The sequence below is a fragment of the Porites lutea genome, chromosome 14, assembly GCF_958299795.1.
Source record: "Porites lutea chromosome 14, jaPorLute2.1, whole genome shotgun sequence".
NCBI classification, from domain to species: domain Eukaryota; kingdom Metazoa; phylum Cnidaria; class Anthozoa; order Scleractinia; family Poritidae; genus Porites; species Porites lutea.
Genome location: NC_133214.1, coordinates 3,283,539 through 3,299,935, shown reverse-complemented (window position 1 = coordinate 3,299,935; position 16,397 = coordinate 3,283,539). Strand labels below are relative to the sequence as shown.

The 16,397-nt window shown below is 41.3% G+C and overlaps 1 protein-coding gene and 1 pseudogene across 1 annotated transcript; one reads left to right on the top strand and one right to left on the bottom strand.

Moving 5' to 3' along the window:
- Positions 1 to 361, top strand: part of LOC140924152 (uncharacterized) — a 4,364-nt pseudogene extending 4,003 nt beyond the window's left edge.
- A 1,395-nt stretch (positions 362 to 1,756) lies between these two features.
- Positions 1,757 to 16,375, bottom strand: LOC140925019 (uncharacterized). The gene is made up of 11 exons (XM_073374980.1): positions 16,351 to 16,375; positions 14,722 to 14,869; positions 13,586 to 13,711; positions 12,774 to 12,835; positions 11,481 to 11,742; positions 10,080 to 10,267; positions 5,369 to 9,193; positions 4,593 to 4,726; positions 3,784 to 3,950; positions 2,933 to 3,135; positions 1,757 to 1,786 (listed from the first exon to the last, which is right to left on the bottom strand). The coding sequence occupies exons 1-11, from the start codon at positions 16,369 to 16,371 to the stop codon at positions 1,757 to 1,759; spliced, it is 5,166 nt and encodes a 1,721-aa protein (XP_073231081.1). The 5' UTR covers positions 16,372 to 16,375.
- Positions 16,376 to 16,397: the final 22 nt, after the last annotated feature.

Genomic DNA, 16,397 nt, shown 5'->3' with positions numbered 1-16,397 from the left:
AAGACAACCACAGCGACCTAAAAGCAGTGGTGAAGGCCTTGTTTATAGAAGAATTTCCGAATGCTTCAGCTTATCTGAAAGTTCATCCAGAACTGTGACTTGTGTTGAGTTATTTGGCCTTGTAGCATATAAATTTCCTTGCTTGTTACTTGCATTCACAAAAGTGTCAGTACTGAGTTTTGAACTCGAACCAGTTTATATTGTTTATATTGTTGAACTGAAAGGGATGTCAGATTGCCCTTCTTATTGATCTCACAAGCCGAAGAACGTATTGTTAGTAAGATGAGGTAATGATTCCAGAAAAAAAAAAAATAAAGAGATTTTTGAAACCGAAAAAGTGTCTTTCTTTTATTGACTTTCAATTGGCAACATATAAATAATGATATTAAATTGTCTTAAAACTAAAGAACCTTGCGTTGGGCCTAAAAGTGACTGTCAGATTAGTCCTATATTTTTGCAGTTTTGGTGGGTTTTGTCCTATATTTTCAGGTTGTTGAGTCCTATATTCCTATATTTTTGGACCCCTAAAGTGCTTGACACCCTGAACGTAACTGTGAGCAGTAAACATCTCTTTCTATAGTATATGATCCTGTAAACTCTCACCTTACTTTCTACTCTTTCAAATAAAAAATAAATAACTAGATTTACATCTGTAAATATAATTTCTTTGACTCAATCAAAAGCGTCTTTGCCCCTCTCTGATTTTACTTAATAAATATATTAATACTGTCTACTGTAGTAAATTGAAACTCAAAGTTAGTCCGCTTGCAGGCTAACATGAATCTGCAAGATTTTTATGCGAGTCTATCGAAACGACGGGCTAAAGCGCGTGTAAACAAGTTCGTCTCGCACTTTTCGTGGAGAACCGACTGTTTTGCTGTCTTGGGTGCATAAAATCTGGAGACATGTAATCCTCGTCGTTAAACTCTGTTGGAGAACAACTTCTTTGTTCCTGAATCGCTATTTTCGAAGAAAGAATAGGCGAGTTCCCAGACTCATCTCTGTCTGTGTGGCACCTTCGGTTGGAGTGTCATGTTACATTTAAGACAGGTGAAAAGTCCTGGCGCTAAGTGTTCAAAAGATGGATATCGCTATCCACCTTTTGATTAATCGGGGCCTGGCCCCAGTTGTTGAAAAGTCAGATAGCGCCATCCACCGGAAAAATCACTATCCAACGGATAAGTCTTAGGAAAACCAACTGCGTTATCCAGTGGATAGTAATTTATCCGGTGGATAAGGCTATCCTCCTTTTGATTAATCGGGGCCTGGACAACAAAGTGATATCAGATAGCAGCGACGCCAAGAAAATGCAGCAATTAAGCTACGTTCACACGGTACTGGTCGAATTTACGACCGGTTGAAAGTTCCTGCGTTCACACAGAACCACGCTAACCGTACAAAAGTTAGACGCCTAGCCGTTGAAATGTCCGTGTTAACAGAGCGAAAATATTGAACAGTCCCGTGTGAAGAAAGCGTTTGATTGAATTTTAAAGCAGGTCGAAAACTCATCCGGCGCCGCGTGAATGCAGCATTAAGAGCTGTTTCGTGTTGGAGGTAGACTGGTTGATGTTCTGCTTGTGGCTCACCAGTATCCAAGGATAGTCGCGCGAGTAACCACAGAGCGCGCGAGACAATCGGCCCCAGTGCCGGGGATTTTCGCGTGGGCTCGCCCAGACACCCGCACGTCCATCCTTAGTAGCTAAATGACCGTAGCCGATTTAGCTTACACCCTGTTTGTCCTTGAATGGGTCGCTGATTACACCACTGGTGAAACTCTGGCGTGAGACTGCAAATAGGAGAGTGGTAAGATACATTTAACTTGATACTTACTGACTGAAATTTTCAACTAATTTTGGTATAGAGTGTAGATACATGACGTCATATCGGCGATATTGATGTCCCAAAACAATGTAACGGCGGCAATGTTGGTGTTCCAAACCAGTCCTCTGGGAGTTGAACTCTTTTGATATGCAAACGCTTTCTTTTGTTCCCATGAATTTGCATAGATACTGGCTACGTGAGTGAAAACGCACTATAGGCTTTCTTGATACTGTATACATGTAAGCCACTACATAAACCCATATTCAAGGGAGTCATGGTAATGCTGTGACTCGGGACGCGGGCACGTGCTCTCTTGGACTAATAGCTCATTTTCGAGTTCCCTATGACCGCTGAATTAAAGAAGTGAAGACGGATTTTTTACAGCTTTAGCCTCCATATTCCAACGGGAAAAAGACCTGTTTATTACTCTGTCTATTGTGTATAAACACTTACTTGCCATATTTCTAATACTAAACTAGAAAAAGGCGATCATTATTACATCCAAACACGGCACAAGGATCTTTTTTCCCATTACAATCTTGATCTAGGAAAGCTTTAAGAAAAAATGTCCCGAAAAGCGCTCGAAAATACAAAGGAAATGTGCTCATGCCCCCTGGGCATCCTATAATACTCCTTAAATCGAATTAATTCAATGTGGCCGCCGTATCCGTAAAAAGGTCTATTTGTGAATATTTTACTTGGACTATTAGCGAGCTCAAAAGCAACAAAGACGGCGACGGCTACGAAAACGTCACTAGAAAAGTGAATTCGCGCTGTTTCAAACTTTATCGCGCTTATTGCATCTCCTTTAATTCGTCAAATGTTGGCACACGTTTTTGAAGTCGAATTCTAAAGGACTGTCAAAGCTCAGGAAAAGAAAAAGAGGGTTGTTGTCTTGTGTTCCCGTCCTCGAAAACACGTGAAATTAGTCACTTTCACGTTGTAATCATCATGTGCAACGACGGCTAAGAAAAGTACAAAAAGCGTGATGTGCACGTGCAAAGTTGTTGTTTTGCTAATCTAAACCTATTGCTTTTTTGCCGTTCTCGTTGCCGTCGCCGTCGTCGTTCCTTAAGCTCCTTATCAATGCGTTTAAATTAATATTACGTACCCCAAGCAGATTTCTTGGGATATACCCAGTCTCTCCCGTCATATTCTCGGCCCACCACCATTCCCTCTCGGTCGCGTCTCCTCGTTTCAGTACCGTTAGCTCTTCACCGCACTCAAAGCTCAATTCATCTTGCTCGTCAGCTGCGTACGAATACAGCGCACGAACGCGACCGTTGTTATTGATACCAAAGTTTTCTTGCAGATCTGGATAAGACAGAAAGAATGATTTGGAAAGTATGTCAAACATTGTAGCCTCAAAAAAGGGCGTTCTTAAACAATAAGATCCGTCACTTCATCCCCGCTCTGGAATGAGCGAGAAAATAGAATTGGATGACCTTACGTAAGTCGGTGGTTCAACAAGTAAGGTATGTGTAAGAAAGTTCTTGAAAGTTCAATATTCTAGATCTCATATCTTGAAATTTTAATATTTTGCCGGTTAAATCTTGAAACTGCAAAATTTGGCATGTCAAGTATTGAAATTTCATTTTTGGCATGTGAAATCTTTAAATTTTAAGATTGGGTAACTTACTTGTAAATGAACCCACACGCACGCGAGAAAAAACCTCTGGTACTTAAAGTGCCTCCCAGCTCATGTTAAAGTCAACATGCAATAATCCTCCCATTATTTCGGGAAGGATATAACCCTGAAATAAAGGGGGGGGGGGGGGGGGGGTCCGGTCCCCCTCCCCCAATTTTTCGGCCCTTCGGGCATCAGTTTGGTCTAAAAATAAGGCGGGGGCGGGGGTGGGGGGGGGGGAAACCGGGCCCCCTGGGCCCCTCCCCTGGATCCGCCAGTGGGTTTTCCCTGACTGGTCCCAGTTAAAAGTTGAAAACCCACTCTATCATGCTTACCGTTCAAGTATGACATGCAGTTTAAGTAACCCGGCTGACCGCGCTCACAACACTGAAGCGGAGTTTTCTTTTCCAGCGAGGTGACGGCTAGAATGCAGGCTCCATGTTCAACAAGGAAGTGCACAATGTCTGTAGCATTATTGGCGGCTGCGCAGTGCAGAGCGGTCCTGAGGGTAAAAAAGGGGGATCAATTTAGGTTTCTGGAAAACTGCCTACTACCTACCCCTCCCCCAAGCCAACATTATCACTTACTTCTCACTTAGGGCAAAATGTTAGCTTAGGGGAGGCGTAGGTGGGTATTTTCCTCCAAACCTACATATTTGTTAACCCATTCACTCTTAGTCTGAGTATTAGGCCTACCTTAGGGGATAGGGAAGAGTAGATTTTAGAGGGTAGGGGGAGGGGAGGGTTGCTCTCTCTCGTTTTCGCTCCCTTTTTTGCCCCTCCCCCCCAAAAGCCCGATACTCAAGCTAATTCACTTCTAGAGTCAATTATGCCAGCCACGTTGTTCTAATTTTTTTGGTCGGTGAATGAAATCCTGTGGCATTGCTATTCACATGAAAGCTACTGTGCAGAACGGTGCAATTTGGTTCTCTGGCTGAAATTTAAAAGAAAGATATTAAGGCTACTGTATTAACCTGTGGTACTCTTTGGTATGCTAACATTTGAGTCTGGATAAAATCTTTCAATGAAAGTTACTGAGCAGTACTTTCCTGTCGTACTGTTTATTGTGCTGTACAAGGAGGTTCTAACTTTTGAGTCTGTGGATAAAATCTTGTAGTGTGACCTTTCAAATGAAAGCTACATACCACCCATGTGAATCCTGAGAGTTGATATCACAACCGTATTGTACCAGAAATTTCACCACTTCTTCGTGACCTGCGCAGACAGCATTGTGAAGAGCCGTGATTCCATCGCTGTTGGGCTTACTGGGGTCATCCACCTTTGTAAATAAACAGAACTTAACAAAAAGCTAAGTGAAAAGTAGTGGAGATAGTGGCGTACCCCGCGAGCAAGCTCTGCATTTGGAAAATAACGCGAGAGGTCAAGTGCGAGCGGCACACGAAAGGAGACGCGAGGGCGAAGGGCGCGTTCGTTTCCGGCTTTCTTCGCTCACCACTTCAAATGGAGGGCTCGCTTGCAGGGTAACAATGGCGGGGAGAAATTACCAACGAATGCTTAAGTGCTCTAGAATCGTCAGGCAACGAGGATGGAGAGAAATAAGGAACTAATTCCTGCAGGCATAGTCCAGAATGGCTGTAAGGGAACTTACCGGGAGGATGTGCCTGAGCACTCCACCGGAGAAAATGAAGCGGTGGGTCGACAGAAGGAAGAGGAAGCCCCCACCGGGATGTCTAGTCTAAGGGAAGGAGGGAATTACTAACAAAGGAGCTTCTACCCAGTGACAAGGCTGGTGAGGTTTTAAGTAATGGCCTGGAAGGAGCATCTATTCATTAAGTCCTAACAATATTCTGTTAATGGGAAGCGAGTTAGCATGGTTTCGTCAAACTGAAAAATGGAAATAGTGCTTGTTAGTTTCCCCAGTTACTTCACAACCAATTTTGACACAAAGTAAATTCCTCACCTCTTCAACAATTTGTTTGACTAGTTCCAACTCCCCCTCAACAGCCGCATCTAAAAGCACTGCATGTGGATCGAGGCTGACGTGCCGCGCCTTCTTTTTTCTATCCGCCTTTTGCAAATTTCCTTGATTCTCCTCAGGGAATTCTTTTACAGATTCGCTTTCCTTGGTGAATACTTCGTACCTCGGTGCAGTGTGTTCAGTTGTCTTTGATACCAACGGGTTTATGTCTGGCGGCTGGTCTGATATGGTGGGATAACTTGACTGACTGATAGGTGCTAAACCGGTATCTTTGTTTAAAACTGCAGGTTTTAACATACTATCACTAGGAAGCTGGTCTGACACAGATTTGATTGCCTGCCTCAAATACGCAACTGCATCTCTCCCACCCGAACTATTGGCTTCTGCATCGTCTGCTGCCTTTCCTGGCGAATATTTTTTTGTTAAAGCCTCTTCTGTTTTCCCTCTTATTTCCGAGTCATTGTCCACAAGAATTCCTTCCACGGGTTCAACACCATTGCTTTTTTCACCCAATATGAACGAACTCTTTAATGCAGTCTTTTCCTTCTGAACAGTCGAGGCTTTGTTTTCATCTGCAGCTTGATTTTGCACCAACCTAACTTGCCTAGCCTTCACCTTATCGGTGTTTTTATTTAACACAGTCCTGGAATAAGCTTCGATTTTTAACGATTTGCCACTTCCCGAATTCAGATTGTCCGTTACCAAGCGCGGTCGTTCGCTTTCGGAATTTAACCCGCCATTTCCAGATAATGGCCCCCCATTTTCGACACTTACTTGGTCATTTTCGGAACCAAGCCAAACGCTACTGGAGTTCATTTTTCTGGGACCGACAACTTTCGATGCAGTAACTAACAGTCCGGATGATTTGGCGATCGATTCGCTACTTTGCTGTGAACGTGTTGCCTCCTCTTTTGTCTCCGAAGCTCTAAGACTTTGGCTTGACAGCCGTATGTTAAAGGATGAAACAACTTGTTTCTCATCGTTAGACCCTGCAAGATTTCTTGGCTTTTGCCCATGCTGAGTTTTGCTCGTTTCCTTGGAACAAAGATCTGTTTTATCATTGTCTATCCAGCCGTTTGAAGCCGCAATTTCTTTTTCACCGTTATTCACCTGATCGATCTCCTTATCGGGACCGTTGCTCATCGGCAACTCTTTAAATTCGGGATAACTAGGACCAGTGTCTCGGTTCATAAAAGCTGGTCGTTTGCTCGTCGGAACTGGCGAACGCATCTCGGGAACATCCGTGGCTTTCGAAGAGAAAAACGAGGCAGATGGGGTAACTGTTATCCTTGTGAGAGAAGATTGGCCACGAACGGACACCGAGTTGGACATGACCGGAACGAGGTGGGATTGATTAGCCGAAGTGACATCACCTTGCTGCTCGGCAGCTAGTTTCTTTGCTCGATAGGATATCGGTTTTAAAGTCAAAGGAACAAGCTGTGATTGACCAAAACTAGGCTTAACATGAGTATCTTTATCAGGGACCTTTACGTTATCGGTCTCGTCTTTTTCGTCTCCGAGCCTGTGAAGTAATTTATCTGCATTTGACGGTGTGGACCTTGCAGAGGACACTACTTCCTGTCCGTTCGGAATAAAACCGTCCATACTAGGAGAATAAAATAGCACATTCGATTCAGACGGGTTCATTTCAGTTTTTTCCATGTTGTCCTGCACTGTAAGTTCTATCTTTTCCCTTGACTCTCCAATAGGTGTGGTCAAATCCACTGAAGGCAAACTAGAAGAAAATAAAACGTCTCCTGTTTGGGTAGGACTATTTGTGCTACCAGAATTACGCGGCAATCTCGGCGAAGAAGTGTTTTGTTCATCTTTCAGCAGGTTATTCTTGGAGGAAAACTGAGCCTTACGTTTTGACTCCCCAGACGTCGTTATCATATTTTGGGATCCCTCACTAGATGAGAATATCACTTCTTCACCTGTCTGAACAACGCATTTTGCTGGCAGCCTCGATGGACGTATATTCTGTTCAGCTTTTCGCATCTTGTTCTCTATTGAAAACACAGCGCCTTTCTTTGTGTGTCTCAATGGTACTGTTACATTTGATGAACCAGGACCAGACAAAGTCACCACTTCTTTTTTCTGAATAAAGCTTGGCACGCTAACAGGCTGCGGTAACTTTGAAGTAGATGCGCTAAGTTCGTTCTTCGGAAGAGAACCAATTGTGCCAGAAGCATCTTGTGACAATCTCGATGCGTTGGTATTTATGTAAGTTTCCTTTCTGTCACCGTTCAATAAAGACTCAGTTTTACTGTGCTCTTTCGCGGATTGATCTTCATCGTCTCTTTTCAACATGGTTGGTGATACCCCAATAATGTCCTGGTTTAATTGATCTGCAGAAACATTCTGATACCGAAGTCTAGATAACTGTATCTTGCCAGTCTTAACCGTATCCTTTATTGGTGTTACGTGCTTCGAGGTAGGTTCCTTTACATAATTACTTTGACAACCATCATCACTATTATCACCATGGTTACTTCTGGTTACATCATGTGATTTACCTGTTTTGCCGTCATGTTTAAATTTGGTCCGAGCTCTTGAGAAATCCAGCACCGTTGGCCGTACAATAGAATCCACATTTTCGTTTCTGGTGGGTAACCCTTCTGTCTTAACTTGATGAAGAGGAAATAACTCGCTGCCTAATGCGCCTCTCGCATCTAAACCTTCGCGACTACCCTCTGTGGGCCCGACTTGTAACGGCTCCAGATTTTTAGCTTTGTGAGGTTCTTGACAATCTTCTAAAGGCAAAGCACGGCCATCCAAGTTCGCGTTTTCGTATTTCACTAGCCCGTGAGCGTCTGTAGATTTCTCGGCTTTCTTTACAACGCCAGTAAGTGCAAACATGGCGGCCTTAGGAGAAGCTGAATTGGAAGAGGCGGACGAGAAGGAGGAGAGCGACGATGGTGAGCTTAGCCCGGAGTTGTCTCCCTCGTCACTGGGCGTGGTCCGCCCTGAATTCAGCGATGGCGTTTCAGATTGAAAATCGGGTTCAATTGAAATGTGTTTCATATCTAATGAATGCGTAGCTACAGTCGAGCTCTGTTGGCGATTATCGCGTTTGGTCTTTGAATCTTTGTCATATGGCTTCGTTTCAAAGCGCGAATTACTCAAGAACTCCTTTACATAGTTATCGTATCCAGGTCTTTCAGGGGAAGGTGATTCGGGTGTCTCGACTCCTTCCGGGTCCACGCGCCGCGGGGAATTATTTAAAATCTTCCCAGGTGTAAAAGTGTCTTTCGTAAAATTAGTCTTTCCATTTAATAGCCTATCGGCTGCCCTACGATGCTCTCCACGGTTTTCAACGGCGTTCGCCTCGAAGCGTGACTTGAGCGCGGTCACTCGTGATACCCTTGGCGGCCCAGGCCCCTCAGTAAGATCCTCAGTCGAAGACTTGCTACTTGCGTGACCATCTGAGATTTCCTCTTCAACTTCAAGTAACGTTTCTAGCTTGCTGGAGGTTCGAGAACGGGGCCGAAAGGAACTAGACGTGACTGGGGCACTTGCGTTGGAATCCACAGCGTCACTTTTCTTTGTCCTTTTCGCAAAGTTAGGAAGGTGACTATAATCCATTTCCACGAAGTCCAACTCCCCTGGAGGGGATGGTAAGGAGGAGCTTTTGTCATGGTTATGGTTATGGTTAATGAAATTGTTTCGCGACTTTTTCTGCCTCAACTCTTCAGTGTAATGGTCAATTTGAGCATCGAGCTCGAACAGTTCCTTGTGCTTTTCGGCCAGAAGTTGTTTTTGTGCCTGGATCTGAACGCTTTGTTGGTGATTCAACTCATTCCGGGTCTACAAATGAAGAGAAAAAACTACCCGATTAAGATAAAATAAAGCAACAGTAAAAATGACTCACAGAAGTTTGTGCGATAAGTAGGTCGACCTTGATCGTCCGGATGATCGTAGTCCTGAATAGGACTATTGCTGACAGCGACTGACGTTTCAACAACCTGTGAGGTAGTCATCTTCTAAGTCAAAGTGAGTTGTATCTTTTAAGTTAATAGTATTAAACTCTGCTTATTGACCTGATTGGTTGTCTGTTAGTTAAGCCGTGACGCTGACGCTATTGACTATGAAGACTCTGACTGTCATTGGTGCGTTCACATGGATAAAACAGAAACTAAAGCCTCGTCCACACTAATCCGGGGATTTTTGAAACCGCATATTTTTTTACCCGGATCCGTGTGGACCTACACGGGTCCCAGAGGTTTTTCCTGGAATTTTTCGTCGCGAAAGAGCGAGCGAGCCGCGAAGCGGACAGCGAGAAAAGGGCCTGTAACCACCCTGGAGAGTGATTTTAAAAAAGATGCGGTTTCGTGTAGACGGAAGGCTGACGCTGGGTTCGTGTAGACGGAAGGCTGATTCGTGCAAAAAAAAGAATATGCGGTTTAAAAAAATACCCAGATTCGTGTGGACGAGGCCTAAGTGGACGCTTTTTCGCACGCTGCTATGTCCAACGGAGACGAGAACGTAATTTAGTAAATATAGCTACCTCCCCAAGCCTATAATACTTGCGTTACTGTTGTCTTAAAGAGTTCAAGTGTCACGCCTTCTCCGTCAAGCCTATGATACTTGCGTTACTGTTGTCTTAAGAGTTCAAGTGTCACGCCTTCTCCCTCAAGCCTATAATACTTGCGTTACTGTTGTCTCAAGAATTTCAACTGTCACGCCTTCTCACCATAAGTTCTTTCCTGAGTCTTTCCAACTCCAACTGTTGATGCGTTTTCTCTCGGCTGGGTGAAGTTTGAGACCATCCTTGTCTTTGCTTATCAAGCTGTTGTGTAAGACTTTCTACCTTGGCAACGGCAATGGCCAGTTCTTTTTCTTTTTCCATGAAAAGGGAACGTACACTTTCCAGTTCCTCAGCTGAAGTAAGAAAAAAAACAAAACAAAACAAAACATCACGGTTAGAGTTTTAAGTTGAAAGAGTGACAAAAGTTGCTATGGTTTTACATCATTACTCTTTCTGATTGGTTTATAAATCTCGCACCTTTTGGTTTTTCTCCCAATCGAAACCACACTCCTCTTGGGCGTGTTTCCCGGGCTTTAAGGCGTCTACACATAACTGCGACGAGCTCTGATTGGTTATGGTTTGCTAATATATTGATTGATATATATTGATATATTGTCTTGAGTCTAATGACACTTAACGAATTGCAGCTTTAACTGTTAAAGAGGCTGAGAACTGGCCAACAAAAACGGACGTTTGATTAAGCAAAATTTTCTCGACCATATAACTAAGGGTTATTGCCCAGGGTCGAACTTTGACAAAATTTCACTAGTCTACAATGCAAGTCTAAAATAATCTTTATGTAGGTAAACAAAAACGTGGGTTTAAATCTCCACTTGTCGCCTTACGAGCAATTGTGCCCTTATGAAAACAGAAAATCGCGTCACATGAAACTACCGCAAGAGAGGCTTCATTGGAAGATCTCGCCAACAGATCCTCAAAAGCTAAAACTAATTTTCTGTCCGGTCGCCAGGGACAGTAGATTTTCTTTTTGGGCAAGTAAATTTTTCACGTTACTTGCCCAATGGGCAATGGTCAATGCAAGTCATCTATTAACTCAATCATTAGAAAGCTTTAGATTCTGAGGCGAGGACGACTACGAGTACTGAGTATTTGCTCACGCGTGAACCAGCGTCATTTGGCGGGAAAACTTGACAGCCGTCGTCATTCTACTACGAGCTTTAGCGAGAATGTCGTAGTGGCGGGAACAAGTTATCAAATGTATGAAGTTTTATAATTTATCGGGAGAGGGGTTAACCTCCTTCAGTGTAAATAACCGTACTAACATTTTTGGTGAAAAAAAGTAAAATGAAGCTTTCCGGGGTGTTTTTTGTTTTTGAGAACACGCGCAAAAACTTTAAGTTTAATTTCGTACTCGTATTTGTTCTGGTCCTCAAATCTAAAGCTCTCTGTTAGCTAAGGCAAGAGAGTAATGACCACGGGCAAGCAACAATGTGAGAGCTGCTTGTACAAAAGACAAGATGGGATTCAAGATTTTTTCATGCCCTGTTGGCACAGTAAATCAGACAATACAAGCATGTCAGCGTTGAAGAATCTTTTCCGACATACCCAAAGCACTATTGCTGAGTTTGTAAGAATCGACCTGATCTTGTACTTTCCGTAATGCTGTGAGTTTCTCGCCTTGTTCATCTGCTTTGGCCGTTAACTGCTGGAGGTAGGGGTTCTGGGGTCTTTTTTGTGACTTTCGCTTCATTTCCAAAAGTTGTATTTGCTTTGTCTTAAGTTCTCTTTCCTTGGTTATGATCTCTTGTTGCTGTCTTGCAGCAAATTCTTTGAGTTCATCAACAGAGATTCTACTGCCACCTAAAAGCTGAAGAAAAATAAAGGAAAAAGTATTCACTGAAATTAACGAAGGCCGTAGGGAAAATCATTCTGCCGTACAGTTGGGCTTTTTCCTCTCAGCGATTGCCTTAGGAAAAATAATGAAGAACATGGTAGCCCTCGTTCCCAAACGAAAATCTCTGCAGGACAGTCAAAGCCTATTAACCCAAAGCCCCAATATCCACTTATAAATTCTCCATACTGATGTTCATACATTTCTTTAAAGAATTAGTTGAGAGAATTTGATAACAGATCAAAGCATTTTCTCTTTATTGATCATTTTATCAACTCTCATAACCATTTCTCTTGGCAACATATGGATATTGTTAGGAGAAAATTGATGTTGGTCACTATTGGGACTTAAAGGGTTAATATGGAGACTGAGCTGAGGGGGCCATAGAAAGTGTCCGTATTAACAGGGTGTTTGTATTACGCAGGTTGAATTTAGAGAAAATGTAAGGGCTTTCTTTCCCCAGGGACAAAGCAAACTGTTAGTAATAACAAGGTGTCCATAAAGGTGGGTTTGAGCGTATAAACAAATTTCCTCTTCACGTTCCACAAGTCCAGTACAATTTGTCTGTGCTTGTGAAATCCAGGTTGCTCAGCTAAAAAAGTTGGGAAAAAAATAGTTTTTCTGTTCTGTTCTGTTAAGTGACCTTATCATACTTAATACCTCAAAATTCCAAAAATATGCCCCTCCATGTATAAGCCCCTCCAAATATAAGCCCCCCAAACTCGTAACGCAAAACACCCTCCGTTAAATCACCCCTCCAAATATAAGCCCCCCGGGGGGCTTGTACTCAGAAAGTCCCCTCAAATACAAAGAAAAAACAAAGCAAAAACAGTAAATTTCCGTCCATTTATAAGGCTAGCCCAATCAATTTTTAAACGCAAATTTCCCTCCATAGATAAGCCCCTCCAAAAATAAGCCCTTCCAAAAGGGCCTTTGAAAATAAAAACCTCGGGGCTTATTTTTGGAATTTTACGGTATTTTGATTAAGTGAACTGAAATGCTCTTACTACATCTCTGGAAACTGGCACTTCCTTTTTGAAACCATTAACTTTGTGGCTTAATGCAGGTCCTATGTTAAAGAAAAAGTAAAATTTACAAATTAAGGTGAGTTTTTAACCCAAACTTGGTACGGTCTTATTATTCCTTGAGGAGCTGTGGCTATGCTGGTGGAAAGGAGGGAAACCAAAGCCCCAAGAAGGTTTAGTAAGCCATTTCTTAGTTCCAAAAGTCCCTGACTTTCAAAATGAGTTCAAGCTTTAGGCCTTTAATGAGCTTTTTATGAATGCAACTGGGCAACTTGGCAAATAATGGGCTATTCTGCCAGAAGTTAAATTCATCAGGGATGGTGGGGGATTAGACAGAGAACAGTCACAGGGCCTCAAGTTTGGAGATCAGCCTGTCACTCACTGGCGAAAGGGGAGTCAAAACAGAGAGTAGTTTTAAGACTTTCACTTCAAAATTAGCCCAAGTCAAATTTTGACAAAATTTCCAAATTTTGTTCGGTAAAATGCTGGAAAGTAATTAGGACTATGAGAATGTACTTACAAAAACCGTTTACATGAATGATCACACCACAGGATTTCATCAATAGACTCAAAAGTTAGAACCACCTTGTACAGCATAATAAACAATACCACAGGAAAGTACTGCTCAGTAGCTTCCATTTGAATGGTCACACCATAGGATTTCATCATCCACAGACTCAAAAGTTGAAACCACCTTGTACAGCATAATAAACAATACCACAGGAAAGTACTGCTCAGTAGCTTTCATTTGAATGGTCACACCACAGGATTCCATCAATAGACTCAAATCTTACCATTCAATGCTTGGGTAAAAGCTGGTGTTTCTTCTCTGCGATGAAGGTAAAATTTCACATCTTCCAGATCACTGCCCCACTCTAGCAGAGTGGTAAGGATAGATTCATTATCAGGCACAAGACGCTCTTTGAAGGAAAATAAGCACAAATTCGACAGGTCATTTGATAACCATAAAATCTTACATTATATGATAATAAATTAAAGCACCAACAATCTAAGAAATGGATGATTTTGTAAGGTTATTGTTCCCCTAGCAACGTACATGTAACCTATATAACGTAATATTAGTTATCATTTTATAACAAGGTTTAAGGCAGTAGAATAAAACTTTATTATTGCAGAAAACTACATAGTTTCAATACAAATAATGGAAAATAATTTGCGCAACAGAGTACATTGTATGAAAATGCTTGAATATATACAGACACCATCAAAGATTGTCTGCACTGCACACTGGTAAATTCAGTGACCCATATTTTTATGAAGAACCTAGTCGACTGCATCGTACTATTATTGCAGCTGTATGTGTTACCATAATTTACATAAATTAATGGCTTTTTGTTGTTGTATTTGTGCATAATAATTGGTGTAGGCAAAAATAACATACACCTTTAGCAAAGTCACAAAACCATAGTCTAAACAAGCAAACTGATCAGTTAGTAAAAAAGAGGCAGTACTTTGACTGAAAAACACCAACAAGAAAATGCATGGTTCTCAGCTGGCAAAGAATATTTATGGAGGCTGGATTGGAATATTTTTTGATAAAATACAACAATTTTTTCAAGACAGATATTGCAGACAGCCCCATGAAAAGGCGGCAGTGTTCTGACGTAAACCATTTCTATTTTCCTGAATTCAACTTTCTAAAACTTGACCTTTCCTTAAACTCATGTAACAATAAATTTTTCTCTGTCTCTTGGAGTAACAAATACAGCTATAAGCTCCCCCATCATACAGTTCAAACCCAATTATGTAAAAGAGAGCTATGTTGTATTCAATCAAAGTTATAGCTCTCGGGCATGAGTAATGTCATAACATGGACTTGTTTCTCAAAATCTGTGAGAGTTTTAGTGGCATTTTGCTGTTCATGAAGTGAATTTAAATTCATGTATTCATTTGTCAGCATGTAACTTACCACATCCTTGCCAAACTTCTAGGAGAAAGCAATCTGTGGCATGGATCTGTCTCTGAAGCCTATGAACTATATCTTTGCATTGTGTTGCTGCAGAAACAAATATCTCAGCTACTCTATGCCCTTCATCCAGATAAACCTTGAATCTCATCTGAAATATCAACAAGACAGCATGAGATGTCAGTGGAAAAATGCATGGCATTTTAAGACCCTTAGACCCTGTCAGTGTAAAATTTGTTTAGGAAAACAAGTCTGCATATATTATGAAAAGCAAGTATTGCATGTACCATTTTACCACAAGACTAACAAAAATTTACACAATAACTGCCTTACAACTGAGCCTCTACAAGGTAATCAGAGCACTAGATCAATTTTTAAACTGAACTTATTACTAACCAGTAAAAGCTTCTTACAGTATAAATACCCTGCAGAGTATTAAAAGAAAACATGTATGCAAAATTCATGACAAGTGCTTAAACAAATTAGAGCAAAATTTTGCACATATTTTCCATGAAAGCAATGGACTAAATTGTAATCAATAAACATTAATTCACTATTTTAGCTTGATTGATAATTCACCATGACTAGACTTTTCAGAGAAAATTACAATTTTCAATCATTATAAAATATTTATGACTGAAAAACATCAATCTTTTCCTATATTGGTTCTCACAATGTGATGTGAAAAATGAAAAATATTAACGAACAAATGGAAATATTGTGGAAAAACCACTTCATCAATTTGATCACAGGTAATAAAAACTGGTGAATTTATCCCTTCACAACGTTTTTTTCAGTAAAACCGATTAATTAACACTCAATCTTAATTTGGCTTTCAAAAGCACGTCACCGCATGATAAAATATGTATCAAGCCTGCCTAAAAGATAACATCTAATATCAATCTAAACATCTAACTTGCATAAAATATTGGCGCAATGGCTGAGGAAAAGAGTTAACCTACATGTATATATACATAACTTAGTTTTTTTTTCTTTGAAAATATATTTGATCGTAAATCCACAATTGCGTGCAATTATAAGCTTAACTACGGCTACGTTCTAAGACAGTGGTTAAAAGACAGTACATGCAAAGACAGAACAGTTTTAATTCAGCAAAAAAACTAAAATCAAAAGTGTCAGAGTTAATCGTCACCTAACCTTTTTGACCTCTCAATTAATTTGCTCCTTAGCCAAAAATTCCCAGCCCAATCCCTCTCAACACGGGAATTCACACTTGGACGTGAAAACGTCTCTAAGTTTGCTCTCTAGCGTAACAAATCAAAACCCTTTGGGCTTTTGTTTTTCCTCTTGGGACGTATCAGTGCTTTAAATTGTCCCATTATTAAGTTCCTTCTTGAGTGTCGCAGCTTCAGGTGGCACAATTGACAAAGAAATCCTTTTTAGATTGATTCATTCAACCATAGCGTACAAACAAAAGACCTAGAAACAATGTTTTTCTTGCGCTGGAATCACAGCTACGATATGCGAATTTTACACCTCAGCATAACCACAAAAAATATCTTGTTCATAAGAAGTATTGATTAACGTGACAATTCTCTGCATAGTGGTTTTAGATTAGGTTTTGGTTAAAACAAAACTAACGACAAATATAGCATCTCAAATTATACTCACTCGGCTTTCCGCTGCCGCCATCTTGTTTACAATCCACAGTGCATTTC